General features: G+C 41.8%; 1 protein-coding gene across 12 annotated transcripts in view; it reads right to left on the bottom strand.

Moving 5' to 3' along the window:
• Positions 1-19,914, bottom strand: part of RAPGEF5 (Rap guanine nucleotide exchange factor 5) — a 219,801-nt gene that overhangs the window by 16,507 nt on the left and 183,380 nt on the right. For 8 of the 12 annotated variants that reach the window (XR_014246427.1, XM_082398268.1, XM_082398272.1 and 5 more), the window contains 6 exons: positions 19,514-19,611; positions 16,273-16,395; positions 14,372-14,550; positions 9,328-9,418; positions 5,608-5,658; positions 4,826-4,913 (listed from right to left, as the gene is read on the bottom strand). Coding sequence is in view for 8 of the 12 variants with exons in the window: in XM_082398268.1 (XP_082254394.1) it covers positions 4,826-4,913; positions 5,608-5,658; positions 9,328-9,418; positions 14,372-14,550; positions 16,273-16,395; positions 19,514-19,611 (630 nt within the window). In the remaining 4 variants the exon portion in view is untranslated. Of the gene's footprint in view, positions 1-4,825; positions 4,914-5,607; positions 5,659-6,648; positions 7,152-9,327; positions 9,419-14,371; positions 14,551-16,272; positions 16,396-19,513; positions 19,612-19,914 lie in introns of those variants that run through there. The other 4 variants (XR_014246424.1, XR_014246425.1, XR_014246426.1 and 1 more) reach the window with 3 other exon arrangements.

Genomic DNA, 19,914 nt, shown 5'->3' with positions numbered 1-19,914 from the left:
ACATGGCATTAACTCATTTAATCCTCACAAAAGACTATAAGGTAAAAGCCCTAGCAGGAAAAGAATGTGAAGAAACGATGGTCCAAAGAACAAGCACAGCTGGCCCATGATCACAGCTCTAAGTCTCAGAGCCAGGACCCAAGCCCAAGCAGCCTGCTTGTTCTCTCCACAGTGCCTCTCTGGTACCCGAAAGGACTTGGACATTTCTGACCACCCGTTACAGCCACCTTGCTGAATTCATGGGAGATGGGGGCCTCTGCAACTTTTTTTTTTTTTAATCAGTCATCAATTTTATACACATCAGTGTATACATGTCAATCCCAATCTCCCAATTCAGCACACCACCATCCCCACCCCACCGCGGTTTTCCCCCCTTGGTGTCCATACGTTTGTTCTCTACATCTGTGTCTCTATTTCTGCCCTGCAAACCAGTTCATCTGTACCATTTTTCTAGGTTCCACATACATGCGTTAATATACGATATTTGTTTTTCTCTTTCTGACTTACTTCACTCTGTATGACAGTCTCTAGATCCATCCATGTCTCAACAAATGACTCAATTTCGTTCCTTTTTATGGCTGAGTAATATTCCATTGTATATATGTACCATATCTTCTTTATCCATTTGTCTGTCGATGGGCATTTAGGTTGCTTCCATGACCTGGCTATTGTAAATAGTGCTGCAATGAACATTGGGGAGCATGTGTCTTTCTGAATTATGGTTTTCTCTGGGTATATGCCCAGGATTGGGATTGCTGGATCATATGGTAATTCTATTTTTAGTTTTTTAAGGAACCTCCATATTGTTCTCCATAGTGGCTGTATCAATGTACATTCGCACCAACAGTGCAAGAGGGTTCCCTTTTCTCCACACCCTCTCCAGCATTTGTTGTTTGTAGATTTTCTGATGATGCCCATTCTAACTGGTGTGAGGTGATACCTCATTGTGGTTTTGATTTGCATTTCTCTAATAATTAGTGATGTTGAGCACCTTTTCATGTGCTTCTTGGCCATCTGTACGTCTTCTTTGGGGGCCTCTGCAACTTTTAAAGTGTTTCCTTTGTCCCTCTTTCTATCTCCTCCCTCTCCTCTGCCTGGGTGATCTTGCTTAACCTCAACTCTCAAGGACTTGTCGAGGTCAGCGCATGAGGATGGCAGCTCTACTGAGGGTGGGGGGCTGTTAGTCTGATGCTGGCCTGAGGATAAGGCAGGGAAAGTGTGTCTGGCCAGGTGGGGAGGCAAGAGGGGCTGGAAGGGGCTGCTGCCCAGGAGAAGGGGGTCAAATGGCTGAAGGTTTTGATGCAGATGAATGGCAGGTGTGTGAAGAGGCAGGCGTGAGAGGGATAAACCAATACAGGTGGTTGAGCTCAAAAACGGGGGTCTCAGAACCTAAGTCATGGGCTGTGAAGCAGTTCAGGGCACCCACCAGGTTCAGAGTGCTAGAAATGAGCAACTGCCAGACCCCTTTATCTGGAGACATCTGAACACGCTCCTAACACTTCATATAACAGGATGGGGGATGAAAGGACTCCGTTTGAAGAGATGGCAAGTGAAAGAGAAGGAAAAAACATACAAGCACCTCAACATTCCTTTTATTTAAACACCCCCGCAAATGTACAATAATAATCTGAGCTCGAAGATACAAACACAACCTCAGTTTACCTTCAGACAGACACCTGTTGATTATTCACTCTAGTGGAAGGACTACCATCTCCCAAAACGCCGTGATACAGATTATTCAACTGCTTTTGACCTTTAGCTCAGCTGGATCCTTTCCCCAACACTTACTTGGGCTTTCCCACTCACCACTTTCTGAACTGGATTTCACAGTAGGGGGGGAAAGTAAATCAGAAGTAAGAAATTCACTGGGAAATAGAAAAGCTGATGGCTGGAAGCATTTTTAGGTTATGTGCTCACTTGATAATCTGCATGGTATTGGGAATTGACTATCTCAAAAAATGAAACCTGGGAGCCCTAATCCTTCTTAACACCCAAGGAGTTCAATTTGGTCTCTTTCTCTAACCAAAAGCAATCCAAAGCAGGAGGCACAAGAGGGGAGGGCTGAGAAGTTTTCATGAAAATGTTGGTTGCTCTAGTTTACAACAAATTTTAAAATAATTTTGCATTTAACAAAAGCTAAGAATGTCATTTATGTTTTCCAAAATGTCTCACCTCAGACGTGATATACACATATTTAAAAGTTTCATCCTGTTTTCCTTTGGGAATTATTTCAGACAAAAATAGTAACTTTAAATGCAAGGGAGTACTAATGTTGTTTTATAATGACAAAAAATTAAGATAAAGGAAAAACAAGTGCTTCTTTAAACTTGAGCTTCTAATGAAAAAAAAAAGTTTAATTTACTAGCGTGAATGAGAGAATGTATTTTCAGTAGAAAAAAAGGGAAATTCGAAAACCTGCTCAACATCACTAATTATTAGAGAAATGCAAATCAAAACTACAATGAGGTATCACCTCACACCGGTCAGAATGGGCATCATCAAAAAATCTACAAACAACAAATGCTGGAGAGGGTGTGGAGAAAAGGGAACCCTCTTGCGCTGTTGGTGGGAATGTAAACTGATACAGCCACTATGGAGAACAGTATGGAGGTTCCTTAAAAAACTAAAGGTAGAGTTACCATATGACCCAGCAATCCCACTACTGGGCATATACCCAGAGAAAACCATAATTCAAAAAAACACATGCACCCCAATGTTCATTGCAGCACTATTTAAAATAGCCAGGTCATGGAAGCAACCTAAATGCCCATCGACAGACGAATGGATAAAAAAGATGTGGTACATATATACAATGGAATATTACTCAGCCATAAAAAGGAATGAAATTGGGTCATTTGTTGAGATGTGGATGGATCTAGAGACTGTCAGACAGAGTGAAGTAAGTCAGAAAGAGAAAAACAAATATGGTATATTAACGCATATATGTGGAACCTAGAAAAATGGTACAGATGAACCGGTTTGCAGGGCAGAAGTAGAGACACAGATGTAGAGAACAAACGTATGGACACCAAGGGGGGAAAGTGGCGGGTGGGGTGGGGTGGTGGTGGGATGAATTGGGAGATTGGGATTGACATGTATACACTGATGTGCATAAAATTGATGACTAATAAGAACCTGCTGTATAAAAAAAAAATAGAAAAAACCTATTTATAAAAAAAAAAATTTAAACACACACACACACACACACACACAAAAAGAAAAAAGGGAAATTTGTTTTGCTGCCGACAAAGAGGTCTAGATAAACTCAGTAAAACATAAAATTGCATCCAAGCTAAGACATAAGTGTGAGGCACCTGACTGCATTAAGTACTTTGGGGGAAAAACCACTAATATATAGCAGAAAGCTCAGCTTACATCTAATTAAGTTAACGGGACATTGTCGACTGTTTTCTCATTACCTTAAAAACATCCACTGTTTCAAAATATTGTCTTCCTAAAATCAATTCCTTTCCCAGATCTGTCTTCACTTCCTATTTTTCCTATTTGTGTCTAAATAATTCTAAGTGTCATTTCCCACAGGCCACCACCCCCCGCTCTCCAGCTGGTGTTTTATTTTAAATAAAAATCAGAAGCCTGAATAAACTTATCTTAGAAATAAACATGAAAAATTAGATGAACTTTTAAGTTGGTATTCTGGCTTTACAATCTCTCCTTGTTTCATCCATTTACATTTCACAGAATCTTTTGAGCTCGAATGAAGCATTCTGTGTGACTCTCAATTGTCCTAATACATTATTGTTTCCCAGAAATTCTTGCTTTATACTAGATGAAGATTGAATAAATAGCTGCAGGGATGTATAGCAACTCAGCACTTCTCCAAGCTCTGGTTGTTCTTGAGAGAAGCCGAAAAGGGAGTATCAGCTTTACTGCCAGTGGGGCTTGGCGATGGGGGGAGGTGAGGGAGGAGACGGCCAGGACAACCAGCAATCCAGTTCCCAGGTAATTCATTTCCAGAATCACACTTATGGGTGTAGGCACCGGGGCCTGAGCCAGCAGAATTTACAAGCCTCTGAAGGGTGAAGGCAATATCAAAGAGTATTCCTATAATCCCTTGGAAAGAATCGAAATACAGCCAAGAAAAATGACCAACCCGCTTCTCCTGGAAAGCACATAGGTAGGATATATACTAAATGTCAGGAGCATAGGCCAGATGAAAACGAACCTCCCTTTCATTAACCCCCTGGGTTTGAAAGAGACCCCTGAGATCGTCAGTAAATTTAACTAACATGTTTCATGATGAATGATCTGGTGCTCTACAGAAGAGAAGTTAGTCGACTCACTTGGACCTGTCAGGTACTTTCCCAACTGGATTCACTCCTGGAAAGAAGAAAGTACATTCCCTACCAAAACTCTTCATACACTACACTGCCTGGGTTGACCAAAGGTATTTCTCACACAGCAGAAGGCCACGGGTTGAATCTCTGAAATTTAAGTTGCACACATAGAACGTGACTGATCACTGTTTGGATTCTTTATGCCAGCCTTATTATTGGTTGAATTAAGTGAATTGTAGACTCAAGTAAGACAATGCTTAAAGCAGACTAAAGTAAAAACACAAACGTTTCCAGTGCCAAGTTTTGTGAATCAATCGAAAACACTTTGATGTCTGCTTAAGTACAATTAAGTATTTTAAGCATTTCATAAATAATTGAACATTTGAAAAACAATCACAAGCCAACACAGTTAGGTCTGAATGTCAAAATTACTTTAAAGAAATAAACTGAGATTCCTTTTCTTGCTCTCTGTAGAGTGATAAATTTCTGGAAGATGGAATTACATAGCATAAAAGATAGAAAACTGTTACCTTTAAGCAATAAGGGCATGAAAGGGATTTTGGGTGGCTTCATCTTTTTGAATGCATCTCGGTAGGCTTTGTGATTCAGGGAAGGATCCTGCCGAACCAAGAAGGTTACAAAGAGAAAGAAAAATCAATGTGCTATAGAAACAATTCTAAATCCACTTTTACTATACAATTTGAACATGATTTAGATATAGAGTGGTTCTTCCTAAGAACAAAGTAGATAAAGGTTTCCTAGGAGAATAAACTCACTAAATTAGGGCAGGAAATCTAGGCAATGAATGAAAGTCAAGTTATTGGTTGACAATAATGGGAAATGACTGCAAAGGACAGACACCTTTTGATTGCCCTATTATTCTTCCCTCAAATAGGTTCCTTAAGTACAGTTTCTTCTCCATAGTTTCTACCATGAGGTAACCCCACAGCCTTTTGTTAAGCACACTGCAAAGAAAAACTGCCCTCATAATGCACAGATAATGCAGAGAAAACAGGAGAACAGTTTTACTGTAATCTGAAAAGAGACTGAAAATTGAGTATACTTAAAAATCTGCCTTCTGAATATCATACCAAGAGGACCATTCTCACTACCGTTTTCCACGGAGAGGAAGAAGCATTAACTGTTAACTTGCTTCACTCTGTAAGAAGCAAAGCTACATTTTCATATACAAGTGAACTAGTCTAAGCTACCTGACGTGGTAAAGTGCAGATACCGACAACTGAAATCTAGAAAGAAATTGGACACCAGCAACCAGTTCGAAGAATAAGTCCACTTTGGCTCAACTACTTACTGTTAAACTTTCAAGTTCAGAAAAAAGTTTCTTAAACTTCCCAGGGATTTTCTAAAAACAAACAAACAGAAAAGAAAAGGTCAAAAGAAGTCAGTTATTTTGAGAGGCACTAAGGGGAATGTTCATTAAGTTGTGTTACATATGTCACATATCTGAACATAAATAGCTCTGTCATCTGGTTCTACCCTGATTGCTTCTCATTATGCGATTTTCATCATTCCTTAATGCGACCTTCCTTGGGAATGTTGCTAAAGACAGTTTAAAATAAATAACAGCCACATGATCAGGAATCCAGCTGGTTAAACATTCTACACACTGGTGATCTTTCAATAAAAACTTGGGTTTTGGTTCTGTATCTTACCTCTGACAAATGCTCTCATTTTTTTTTTTTTTTTTTACTTATTATTTTTGACTGCTTTGGTTCTCCATTGCTGTACGCAGGCTTTCTCTAGTTGTGGAGAGCAGGGGCTACTCTTCATTGCGGTGCATGGGCTTCTCATGGCGGTGGCTTCTCTTGTTGTGGAGCACGGGCTCTAGGCGCGTGGGCTTCAGTAGTTGCAGCATGTGGGCTCAGTAGTTGTGGCTCGTGGGCTCTAGAGCGCAGGCTCAGTAGTTGTGGCCCATGGGCTTAGTTGCTCCGTGGCATGTGGGATCTTCCTGGACCAGGGACTGAACCCGTGTCCCCTGCATTGGCAGGTGGATTCTTAACCATTGCACCACCAGGGAAGCCCTGCTCTCACCTTCTTAAACAGTCTTGCTAAGTGGGAAATAATAATGTTGGCTGATGTTTTTTGTATAAATGATATAATTATGTTTCACAGCAGAGGGCTAAATAGTGAAAGCCCATGAAAACCCTAAATGATGAAGCCTGCACTTTGATGGATACAATCACTGAACTGTAAAGATCACCCACACCAACTGGTGGCATGAAGACAGACAGAGGATGGAAACATAGGTCATCTTCCCAAATAAAAATTTGGGTCTAAGGAAGAAGGGCCTGGAATTTTCCAGCCTGCCTTTATTTATTTATTAATAAATTTATTTATTTGTTTATTTTTGGCTCCGTTGGGTCTTCATTGCTGCGCACAGGCTTCCTCTGGTCACGGCGAGCAGGGCCTACTCTTCATTGTGGTGTGCGGGCTTCTCATTGCAGTGGCTTCTCTTGTTGCAGAGCATGGGCTCTAGAGCACAGGCTCAGTAGTTGTGGCGCACGGGCTTAGCTGCTCCGCGGCATGTGGGATCTTCCCGGACCAGGGGTCAAACCCGTGTCTCCTGCATTGGCAGGCAGATTCTTAACCACCGAGCCACCAGGGAAGCCCCAGCCTGCCTTTAACATGGTGAAGTGAAAAGCTAGATGCCTCAGAGTAAGTCACTCTGAATTTGAATTCTGCCCCTTTCTAGCTGTGTGTCTGCAGTGAGTCTCCACGTTGTCTGATTGAAATGGAGATAACTCATAGGAAGTGTACGGTCCGTGGTCGGTGCTCAGCAAATTCCAGCTATTAACACTTATGACTGTTCTAGAAGATTTGTGAGATTTTCTGCTTCTAAAACAAATCAAAATAATGAGGTAAACCCCACAATACACTTTTAAATTATTCAAAATTATCAGATTGATAATTTTGCATCTTGACAGCACACAGGTTGTTTGATCTGGCAGCTACTGTTACACACACCAATACACGTGTATTAATAAATGCAAGACAAATCAAATGCGAAAAGATAAAACGCAGACATCTGCAACTGATGGCAATTGTTCTTCTGAGCTGCGTATCTTAGTCTGTTGGATATTCCACACGAATATCCCGGTGTCATCTCAAACTCAACATATCTAAAGCCAAACTTACCTACTCCAGGGGTCAGCCATGGGCCAAATCTGCCCATCTGCTTTTGCAAATAAAGCTTTACTGGAGCACTGCCATGCTCATCATTTATCAACTAACCATGGCTGTTCTTGAACCTCAATGACAGAGTTGAGTCACAGCAGTGGAGACCACATGGCCTGCACAGCCTAAAAATATTCACTATCTGGCTCCTTCCCCAAAATGTTTGTTGACCTCTGTTCTAGTTCCTCAAACCGACTTCTCTGCCTGTATTGCCTATTTAGGACAGTGTGATCACTTTCCAGGCCTAGAGACACGGAGCTCACCTCTGCGAGGGAGGCCCACCCCAACGCCCCCAGCAACTCCCGGCTCAGCTTCCAAGGCCCTGCTGCTTAAGGCTTCTCAGCCACCCTGAGACAGCATGATTCCTCCATTGCTCTGCTGGGGCCCGCCTGGAACCGGTTCAAGACCCCCTTGACCACAGCACACCCTGTGCTAAGCTGGCCACCTTCCATCTGCCACGGCATTGATGCAGAGCTGCGCACATGGCAGGCAGTCGCTGTGCACGTGAAATACACACCATGTGAATTTAATTGAACTGTTCTCCTTTCAATGTTTGCAGATCAAGCCTTCTTTCCGGGTGTAATTTAAAATTCCACTCTCCTCCCCGGACCCTTGCTAGCCACTTGTTTTCCTCCTGCTCTGATCAATTGCGGCTTTTTTGGCCCACCTCCTTGAATCTCATGAAGTGTGTGCGCATCTGGTTTGCTTAACCAGAGATGCAAGCCTTTTGTTGCTTTTCTTTTGAACCCCTTTAAGGAGCACTGACCCTGACCCTCGGGTCACCACTGCGCATTCCATCAGAGTGTGGCCCCTGACGCAAAGAAGGTGAACCCCAAAGCTGCCCACAGACCGTCGCTGAGATGGAATGTGAGAAAAACAAGAGTTGGCCTGTCAGCTTCTCTCCTGCAGGAGTGTGAACTGGGGACCACGAAGAGGGCAGGGCAGGCAGCAAGAGGAGCTGAATCTGAGAGGGTGGGGAGAGGCTGCGGGAGCCGCAGCGAGCCACAGGCAGGCTGGACCCGTAAGGGAGAAGACCTGACGGTCAGAGAGAAAGGATGAGACAGAGAAATGGTACGGGGAATTACGTACGCAGTCAGTAGGGAATGGAGAGAGAAAGAAACGAAAGCCCAAAGAAAGAAGGTGTCGGGGTCATGGGGGAGGCAGAGGGCCCTCCATCTGTGTCTGGCTACATTTAGGGACACCCCAGTTTCCATTCTTCCCACGTAGACCCTCAGAGTCCACGTTTCAGAACGTGCGCTAACTTGAGTGGCCCCCTCCCCCTTCGAACCCAAACAGCCTTCATCACACAACCCTGACAGGCAGAGCCAGGATTTGGGAGGCCTGAAACTTAAAACATTTTGTGGGCCCTCTTAAGGAAAAAAGAATACAAAATTACTTTTGCAGATTCTGTAAAGATATCCATCATCCACATGAACATCCTGCCAGAGGCCCCACAAGTGAGAGGACTGGTAGCTTGAATTCATTAGCATCTCTGCAAATCTGCTTCTGGACACACAGGTGAGCTTTTGAAATGACCAACATGGAACTGTAACCAGGCCATCACGGGAGAAAAGCAGAAAACTAATTCTAGCTGGGAAGCATTTTACAAGTTGTGTTTCTTTCATATATATTACAGAACCATTTTGAAGACCATTTGATGAAAATAGTTCCTGACGACTTGAGACACTAATTTTTTAACATTTTTTTCTAGTGCTACGTATCTCATTTAAACCATTTATTTTAAATAAAGACTGTTAGCTGGACCACTTCCCGTTCAGTTTTATTTGTCCCCAACCCGGCCCCAACTCCACCCTCCGTATGGACCCCCAGGGCTCACCTCCCAGGTCTGGGACAGCCGGCTGACAGAAGCAGTGTTGAGACCCATCACAATAGCAAAGAAAGAATTCAGGTTTCTCTGGGCTTTGCAGCTATGGAATAAAAGAAAGCAGAAGGCACTCTGAGGCAACATCCTTTCACCAGATGATCACAAAAGATAAAGCTGCCAAGACTCTCCCAGGCCACAGAGTTCAACCTCTAGGGCAGGGCTGAACTCTGCTCTGTGACCTACACAGTCTTGACTGTCCCTGTGGGATGGGGCGGTATCCCCTCAACACAAATGAAAGGATTCCAAATGCTTCCTTACCTTTAGGAAGAGATCTGTGTTCTTGACACCCTCTGGATACTTCAAAAGATTCCTCCCTTTTAAAAATCTATTTTGGATGCACTGACAATTTCAACTGAAAGCTCTTACATTCATGTTTCTGTATATATCCCATACTCATTGTAACAGCTCCTGATTCTGTATCTATAATCTGTATGTTGTCTTTCTTTTTTGAGAAACAAGGCCCTCTTATCTCACAGGTCCCCCTCCCATTACATTTAGACATATTTTCTTTGCTCTCAACAAAATAGCTACTATGTTATGTATGTATTTAAAATATGGCATATATTATGGGGACACTGTCTCACGTTTCTCATTTAAGGAATAAAGGAAATAAAATGCAAAATAAGACCATGTTGAGCTCCATTCACTCTGGAAGGTTATCTGCTCTGCAGAACGTCAATCTTGCCCTTCAACTTAATCAGTCAAAAAACTCCATTACTTTTCAAAGCCAGCAGAGGGGCTTGATGAAGCAGAGGGAGGGTGGGCCTCCAGGTTGGCCGGAACAGCCTGTGAATTCCAGATATTCCTTAACCTGGGATGTATTAGAAAACAACTTCTCTGAGGAAAGATTTGAAAATTTTAAAACTACCCGGACTTAATAATTAAATATGAAGAAAGATGAAAGTGCTTAGCAGTAAGTCAGAGGCATAACAAGTACCTAGTGCGTGTTGATCGAGCTGCCCTCACATGTCATCTCTTCCATGACATCTCCATCAATGTCTCAAATGGAATTTGGGAACAGTGTATATACAACTCTGTATCCCGATTTTTCAGTTTTATACCATGTTATGTATTATGGATTCTTCACTGTTACCATTAATGGTTATAGAACACTTCATCAAAAACTTATTTCATAATTTGTTTATTTATTCCCTTGTTGTAGACATTTAAACTATTTTCAGTTCAATACAATTCAAATCAATGTAAAATGCTACAATAAATATCTTTTGTGAACAAAACTTCTTCCTGTATTTATGATTTTCTAAAATTAAGTTAGACTTCTAGTCATTACATGATCGATCAAAAGCTATCATGACTTTAAAGGTTCTCAACACAGATTAAAAACTTCTGTGTCTCGAAACTATACTGATTTCCAGTCGCCCAGGTGTGTACAGGAGCATTGATTCAGAGCCAGGAAACTGTTCTGGGCCCTTAAAGTGGTCATATATAGAGGTGGCTGTGCCCTGGCCGGTCCTGCCTAAACCTGCCTGCTCCCAGAGCCAGCCTCATGGACTGGACACTGCCCAGTACAGATGCGCGTGGGTATCAAGGCAGTGGGGGTCACCCAATGGGAGCATTTTGGAAATTCTAGCTCCATTAATAGGGGAACCTGGAAAGGCACTGCTACCTATGCACCTAGTGTCCAAAATACCTGGGTGAACACAGTCCTGTGCAAGCCCCTCACTGCGGAGTCTCCACTGGGCATGATCTGTTCCTTTCAGTCTTCCTGCCCAGCTTTGGACTCTGCCTATAGTTCCCCGGTGGGCAAGAGGACCTGACATTCAGTCTAACTGGCCCCTTTAGCTGGTTTCTGCCAACTGTCTCCTGGGTAGACCCTGCTTGGTATATTCCATGAACAAACAAACAGGACACTTCCGTGGTCTATGGTTTAGAAATCTTCCTGTTTCTGAGAAACTGGTGCCTCAAGGCATCAACACTACAACTCTGCTTCCCTCCCGCCACTCTCTTCCCTCATTCCACCCTTTCTGTCTCATCACACTCTGGCAAGTTCACATCAGCCAGAAGAGACTTGAGTCAGCTCCATCTCTTGACGCGATGATGCCAGGCTCCCCTGCCAAGACGCTGAGGTCAGCGAGAGGTGCCCCATCCCTATGCCAGAGGCACTGGATGCCCTCCCCTTACTCCCAGTCCTCCCACCTTACTGCATGATGGAAGCCCCACTGGTTCTGTCATGGCCCACCAGACATTTTTATACTCTGCCCATCACTCAAATGCAGAGTACACAGCAAGCCTTTCAGACAGCAACTGCTGGAGCTGAAAACAAGACTTTTCGGGGAAATCATTTTATTATTAGTCATTATAAAAAGTTTATTATTCTTCTTTGTATTCAGAATCATTTATTCACACAAAATCTTAGATATAAGTCTCATCTTTTTATCTTTTATCTCCCCATAAACAATTTTCCTCGTTCAGATCTCTTTTTCAGTCATACTTAAAATTAAAAAAACAAAAACAAAAACAAAAACCCACATATACTTAACATCTGAATCTGTAAAAAAAAAAAAAAAATTAATATAGAAATGATTTCTCTATAAGATGAATTGATACAGTACAAATATGGGTTACCATTCCCATCTGGAACCTTCCTGTACCAAGGTTCATTCATTTCAAGGTAAGAACAGACTGACACTAAAACATTCCAGTTTACTGTCAGTCTAACACTCCTTTGTGCAAGGAAATAAAATCCACTCAACCCACAGAGGTGGGGGGATGGGATTGGTAAGAAGGAAGGAAACATGAATATGCAAATAGGATGCCTTAGGCAGGGAAGCCACTTCGTGATCACGGAAATGATTGTTTTCCCTTGGCTATTCCTACCAGTGTGATTATGAAGAATTTAACTTTATGTTTCTGTTGGCATTCTGTTCTACGGGCCAGGGACAGAGACCAGTACAGCAAACAATTCAAGAGCATGGGGCCATATGGAGAAGATGTGAATATACATATTTCATTTCCCTGAGGACAGATATAATCGTATACTGGGAACTAAGCTATGTGGTGTCATTTTACTCCTTAGGACATTCACGTCCCATTTCACCAAGTAACTGGCATTTATAAGAAAGTTTTTGATCACAAAGACCCTCACATTTAAGAATGTCACAGGCTATTATAGAAAATGTACTGGCCAAACAAACAAACAAAAAAGGAGCACTCATCGTAAAAGCAGTCCAAGATTTAGGCATATCTGTTATCTATCTCTCCGTGTCCATCACCAGTCACATCAAACACCAGGTCAGAAACCGCCATTATCTCTCACCTAAGTAAACAAAATATCCTGCTTCTGGGGTCTCCTCACCAACAGTTCAGTCTATGTGCTACTTTCAGATCAACCTTCCTGAGGGACAACTTGGATCACGTCCATCTCCTGCACAAAAACTTTCAAAGAATCCCTACCGCCTTCTCAATTCAGTCTAAACTTTTCATTCTGAAATTCAACATCCTTTACAATTTGGTCCCATCTTCCTTTTTAGATCAGTCTCCCACAACTTCCTTACAAATACCTTCCGCTCTCGCCAAACTGGATGAGGTTCTCTGACCACATGCTCTCTGCCTCCGATGAACTTCTCTACTTCTCTCTCATGAGTCTGACCTCCCCGGACAGTGTGCTCTTTTGAATTCCTACCCAGAATTCAAAATGTTACTTTCTTCCAAATGTTTTTCTAATCCTCCTTTCCCACACCCTTCGCATATAAGCTTCCCATCCTCTAAAGCCCCTGAAAGAATTTCATCTCATCATCGGGCACCCTCAGGTTCTATTTTGCAAATTAGACATATGAGTTATAGAAAGTATCCCCCCAGCCGATTGAGTGCAGGCTCACTCTGATTTCCCCACAATACCTTGCATGGATGTGCAAACATGAATGAGTGATCAATACATATTTCCTAAATACATTACACTGACATGTACTCAGAAACGGTTTGATATAAAAACTACTTTGAAAAACAAAGGAGAAAAAAAAAATGGGAAGACTGGAAGGTAGAAGGAACTGGGAAAGATTTTGATTCATGTTGCCTGTTTCTGTTGGGAAGCTGTCCCAAGAGTGGTTTCAGGATATCAATCTGGTATTTTAAGAGATGCTCCCAGGAAGTTACTACAATGTCATTCAACCGACTTTACTGAGTCACTGCTATTTACCAAGCTCAGGACCAGGCACCCCAGGTACAGTGACTGATTAGAAATGGTCCCTGTCCTTTGGAAGCTAACACAGTCCACTGAAGGAATTCTATATAAAAAGGTAAGTTTAATCAATATAATAAAGAAGTTTTTTAAAAAAGGAAAAAAAAAAACATGTGTGCATGGTAGGGGGAGGTCAGGGTAAGGAGGAGTTGACCCTGCATTTGAAAGTCAGGAATGATTTTAGGAAGGAAGCAACATACGACCTAGGTCTTGAAGAATGACAGCAATTTGCTGGGTGGAAGTGGCCATTCTTGGCAGAGCCAGCAACACAGGTCCAGGCTTGGATGATGGTGTGCGTGGGAAAGGGAGAGCCATTTAGAGTGGCTGCAGCATGGGGTGAGGCTCAGAGGTCAGGTGCGACCAGACACTGCAGGGCCTGCTAAGGAGTTTGCAAAGTTCATACTCTGGGCATCAAGGAGCCAAAAGCAGAATCGTGAAATGCATCTGACTTTCAATGGTTCTCACCCCCCTCACATCACCTTCCCCCATTTTCCTAACCTACTGTAGCTCCCCTGGCTACAAGGGTAATTTAGCTGCACGATGGGGCATATGTGCACTGCCTGCTTTTCTCTACAGCATAGAGCAGAGTGCTTTGGTCTAGTATTTTGACATTTACTTTAAGATATAAATACTTCAAAGGCGAAGTCAGAAATATTCAAAAACAGACCTTTTCAATCATTTGGCCACTTAACTCAAGAGTACCCTTCTGCATCTCATCCCTTCTGATCATCACAAGGAAAATAATGTACCCTCTCAAAGAGAGGAGAAGAATTGCATTTTTTACCACTAGAAACTCACTGAGCAGCAATTTTGATGAATTTTTTCACCAGCTGCACTCTCTTGCCCAGTTGGCTGCAGAGCAGAATCTCCGTGGCCACCCAGAGCTGGACCTCATTGCATCTCTGGAGCAGGAGGCTCAGGTTCACTGTGTGCTCCCCACTTCCTTGTCTGCTGAACGTGAAGTAGATCAGCTCTTGCTGAAAGACAATGTATTCATACAAGTGCTTATTGTTGTAGCACAGAGTCAAGTTGATACAAAATTCAATTCATTTTTAAGAGCTACTTCAGGTAGGCACTGTCATATCATAACATGTTAGATATAACAAATAACAATATAGTAAATTCAAGATAATTTATCTTGACTTTCAGAAATGCCTTCACGCAGAAGCCTTACATAAATGTAATTTTTTAGAATGCAAGGATGACATTTTTCGTGAAAACCTAAGACATTCTAAAGTTTAAGTCACAGGCTGAATCAAATCCAAACTTCCCAAACTTGTTCTATAAGCAACTTCAAGTGCAAATGACTATCATTACCATAGACCCTCACAGGTAGGTTCTCTAGACAAGGGTTCTTACATTTCAGTGTGAATCCATATCACCTGGAGGCCTGTTAAAGCACAGATTGCTGGGCCCCACCCTCCAAATTTTCTGGGTCAGTAGGTCTGTGGTCTGGCCAAAATCTGCATTTCTAACAAGTCCCCAGGTGTGCTGATAATGCTGGTCTGGGTACCCACTCTTTGAGAACCACTGACATAAGACATTGTCAAATCACAGAAAGAGAGCAAGATCAGGACAAGGTACAAAACTGACAAAATCGAGTCAGACCAGTAACTAGTGACATAGACTGACCATATGCAAAGCAATGGAAGAGATCTGTTTCTAACCGGAGGGGTGTGCGTGTATATTTTACGGAGCAATTCACATTCTCCTATGGCATAAGCACATAAGCAGGGACGCACCCCACTCTACTACCATTTGCAAAGTCACAAGTCATTTAGCTTGAATGAGTTCACTACTTGCTCAAATTTAGATCATCAGGTTGGAATGTTGTCGGTGAGAAAACATGAGGACATTTAAAAAACGTTCCAAAGTGAAAGTGAAGCTTGGGGGTCCCTAAATTGGGCATGAGTTCCTTCTTCAGGAGGAAAGGCCTTCTTGTAATGAAACATTTCACTACACAGCAAAGCAAATGCAACATATTGTTGCACAGAGCTGCCTCATTTTTCATCTCCTGATTCCTGTGGGCCTTTCCCCTGGCTACATTTATTCATCAACTGTCAGTAGCATTTTACCCCTCATCTACTGTTTTATAAATGTTTAAGCTGTCCTCAAGGGAAAGGGTGATGGACATAAAAATTTGAAATATATCTCAAAATTTTCAATAGAGTACTTGAAGTCTTGCAGCATAGTCTAAATGTATAGCATGTTCTTGGGAATGTGTGTGTGTGTGTGTGTGTGCATGTAGGTACAAACATAAATGTGTTTCTCATATAAGTACTGTAAAGCTCTGTAAAGCTCATGGAAAAATAAAAATGCCAATATCAAAGGTATCAAATGTAAAATGCCTCTTCCACCCCATTAGACCTCCATATATATATATATATATATACATATGAATACATGTTTTCAAACAAAATATAGCATATTTATACTATATTAACACAAATATCCAATTGTATAATATTAGGTGCAAATAAAGCATGATCATGTATTCTGATTTTCCTAGGTTTGGGTCAGTCTTTTAATATATTTAAAGTCCCCAAATATCTTTTTTGGGCCATGGTATCCTAAAGCGTAACTAGATCACCAGATGATGGATCTTCTTAAAACCCAGTCACACACACAAATATTCTTCAAAAAGAATTCACAGTTATAATGGCACTAGCATTTATTTTATCATTTCCCTCCTTACTTACCTCGTGAATTGAATTGAAGAGGCTCCAATCAAAATTCATTAATTCCAGGGCAATATCCCAAGTGTTCATTCCCAAAATCCTAATTGACCTTTGCTGTGATTCTTCATTTTCTGCAAAAGGATTCTAAGGTGACAGACAAAAGTAAAAGAATCCTCAGTAAATTCCGAAATATTTGGCACTGAATTGGCTGGCTATCGAAAGGCATTAGAAACCCACATTAGAAAAAAAATCTTGTCTGAGCGCACTTAATATTTTCCCTGGTCCATTCACTTTCAGTGAGTTACAACCAATTTAGCAAACAGCCTTGGAAGCTGTAGAATGTGATCAATGATACTTCACTGAGTTGCCCCTCCCCCCTACACACACACACACACACACACACACACACACACACACACACACACACACACACACAAATCTGATTATAAAACACTGCCCCGGCAGACAACATAATGAAAGTGAAAGCCCTGAAGTCACTTTGGCTTCTGGTAAGAATTAATGTGCCAACAGGGTTAGTACAAAAACAAACAAAAGAAATGTCACAGTGTACTTCAATAAAGACAGACATGGCTTTTACAGAAAATATGTTTGACGAGTCTCATCCCAGACATACATTTACAAATTTTATTAAAATGCCCATGGAAAGCCAAAAAAAAAAAAAAAAAATTTTAAACAGGAAATAAAAAATAAGTTACTTCATTTATACCATGGTGGATGATTATTTTAAAGTATCAATTGCTTTCCCTACACAAATGGATATGAGTTTGGTAATAATAGTATTTCCTTAAAATCCGACATAAAATTATTAAATGCCACCACAATTTTAAATCTATTGTCACTGTTAAACGTATTAAAATTATCTGGCATCTTTTTAAAATATTTGATATTTTCTAATTAAGATATAAATTCTCCCATCTGACTTGAATAGTTAAGGACGTTAAAATAGTTAATGACTTGGGAAAAAAAAGAAGGTGACTTTGCAAAAATAAATGCCATAGCAGGATAAAGGGACTATTTCAGAATCCAAATATTAGTCTCTATTTTTTGAACTGCAAAATAAATTATTAGCATTTTTGAATTCTTATATTTATGTAAACGTTTCCTAATTTAAAAAAATGACAAAAGACCTTCACAAGCTTTTCCACAGACTTGATTCTCTTCAGAGTAGGTTTAGGTACAAATTGTCCCTGTACCCCCAGTGTGGATACGGGTGGAGCTCTGTAAGGGCTGAATGAATGATGTGCATGCAAACACTGAGGTGGGGGAAAGCCCAGGTTTCTCAGGGATTGGTCTGGCTAGACTGGGACCAGATGGACGCCGGGCTGCACTGAAGACATTCAAAGAGCCACGACTTGGGAAGTAACACAGATCTCTGCTTAGTAATTTGGAGGTGTAAGGGTATTTTCACTTGGCTTTTTATCCCTCCTACCTTCTCCCTAAATGTGCCCCCTATCCTGGCACTGCCCTCTGGTTACTCAAGGTAGTCCACTGCCCTCTCCAAGAAACACTTTCTATTTCTCTATTCCATTCATTCAGGGCTATGATTCCTGCTTTCCACGAAGGCTGATCTATGCACAAGCACAGAGGATATGAGTGGTGTCACATGTTATCCTTCCCTTACAATGTTCCATTTCAACTGAAATCTTTTGGAGATGAAATCACCTAAACTTTGATTCCAATGGGAAATTTTTAGGTGGTGCAAAAAGCTGGTGGGGGAAGCATCCAAGTACGGGATAGCATCTGGCTCAACACGGAATTCACAGCACCTGTTTATCCCACAAGACACAGCCCCAGGCCTGCCCTCTACCCTTCCGAGGCCCTCGACCGCAGCAGAAGAGCGCTCTGGGAACGCACACGAGGGAACCGCATGAGGAGTCTGGGTGTGGCGGGTGAGGGCTGGGGGGTGGGAGACGATTAGAGTGTGGGTCCTTCCATCACCAGGAGCCTAGGGCAACTGCATATTAGATTCTTCTCCTTCACATAGTGTGGGGGAGGGCGGCGGGCAGTCACATCCATCTCATTATTTACTCAAAGATGCTGTGCATCTTGTCTGTCAAGTTTCACTGGTGGAATTACATCGTGTATAGACACAGGCCTGGTGACCTGGAGAAGGACACCCAGAATCGGGAAATCCCAAGTAAGACAAAGGGTTTCCCTCTCCTTTTCTCCCTCACGTACAAGGAGGAAGGTGCAGGAGCTCCAGAGTCAAATATAACTGGACTGAAATCCTAGCCCTCTCCCTGGCTTGGCTGTGGGAAGCTAGAGTAAGTCACTCAGCCTCTCTGAACTTCACAAGGTTAGCAGGAAGGTTAAATGACATACTGTATGTCAATTACTTAGTACATACATGCCTGGTAGAAAGTGTGAAGGTAAGAGTGACTAATGTCATAATGGTAGCTTGATATCTTGCAGATAATTTTACATAAGATACTTTTAGTATAAGCAGTTTTGGTTAACCCACATGGTATACAGACTCCTCCATTATATATACAACAGGAGCCAGCTGGAAAGACCCATCCTTGTGACGACTCCATGGAACAGACCAGGACCATGAGTCTGGATGATACAATCACGATCTGGTACAGCCCACTTTTTATGGGCGATGGATCTGACGCCTGACCCTACCGTTGAGAAAGCAACCATGAGACCGAGGTTTTTGGGAACAGGAACAACAACAAATCAGCTAGTTAGGCGTAAGTGTCCTTAAATTTAGGACAGAAAATAACACACAGTGTGGATTCTACATTTCTTCATACGCTTACGCTTCAGTGGCATCTGATGTTCCACTGTTATGTGCCATTTTACACAGGGAAGGCTAACCATCCACCCTTTCTTCAAAGGAATGGCACACTCAGAGTGTACCCAGTGGACAGGTACTAAGGACAGAGTCTCTTTCCCTTTAAATCCACACAGGATGCGTTCCTCAGCCTAACCTCTACATATCCACCAAAAAAGAAGAATGGAATTAAGATTCCATCAGAGAAGGAGTCATATCTCTCAAATCCCTTGTTTCAGAGGGACTCAGAGAGAAATAGCGTTTGACTTAGGAGGGGTTGAGAGTCCCTAAAGAGGGGCCTGCCTTTGATTTGCAAAAGCAGTGTTGTTTGAAAAGTGTATTGTTGACTACAGGAGGAAACAGCTTGATGTATTTTTCTAACATTCACTTTAAAACATACAAATACATGTGCTCAGTCTGACATTTGTGTCTGTGTGTTTCAAGTACAAGGCTAAAGGTACTCACCAAAGTGTCAGCCAGGTCTTTCCGGTAGACATATATCCGACCAGATGCTTCAAGGGATTTGGAGATGGCCAAGTCATTTGGCTGAAGTTCATGCTTTTCTTTATTTACAAAAAAGAGTAATTAGAACACAAGAACACCTAGTAGGCATTCACAGTACATCTAAAGAGTGAAATTTGCCAGAGAAAAATATTTAAAAGTAAATGGGATGTGAAGTAGATTTAATTCCGTTCTGCATACGCGATACAATGATACCAGATAATCAATGCTCGTTATCCATAAAGAAGTACCCTCTTGTGATTCATTCTTATAATATTTGGTCATTCTTTACACAGAACAGCTTAGGGAAGAAAGTAAAATTCATTCATAATCCCATCACTCTAAAGTAACCATATGATAGTAAT

The sequence above is a fragment of the Balaenoptera borealis genome, assembly GCF_965194805.1.
Source record: "Balaenoptera borealis genome assembly, chromosome: 7".
NCBI lineage: Eukaryota > Metazoa > Chordata > Mammalia > Artiodactyla > Balaenopteridae > Balaenoptera > Balaenoptera borealis.
The sequence above is the reverse complement of the archived record's forward strand: the minus strand, read 5'-3'. Positions and strand labels throughout refer to the sequence as shown.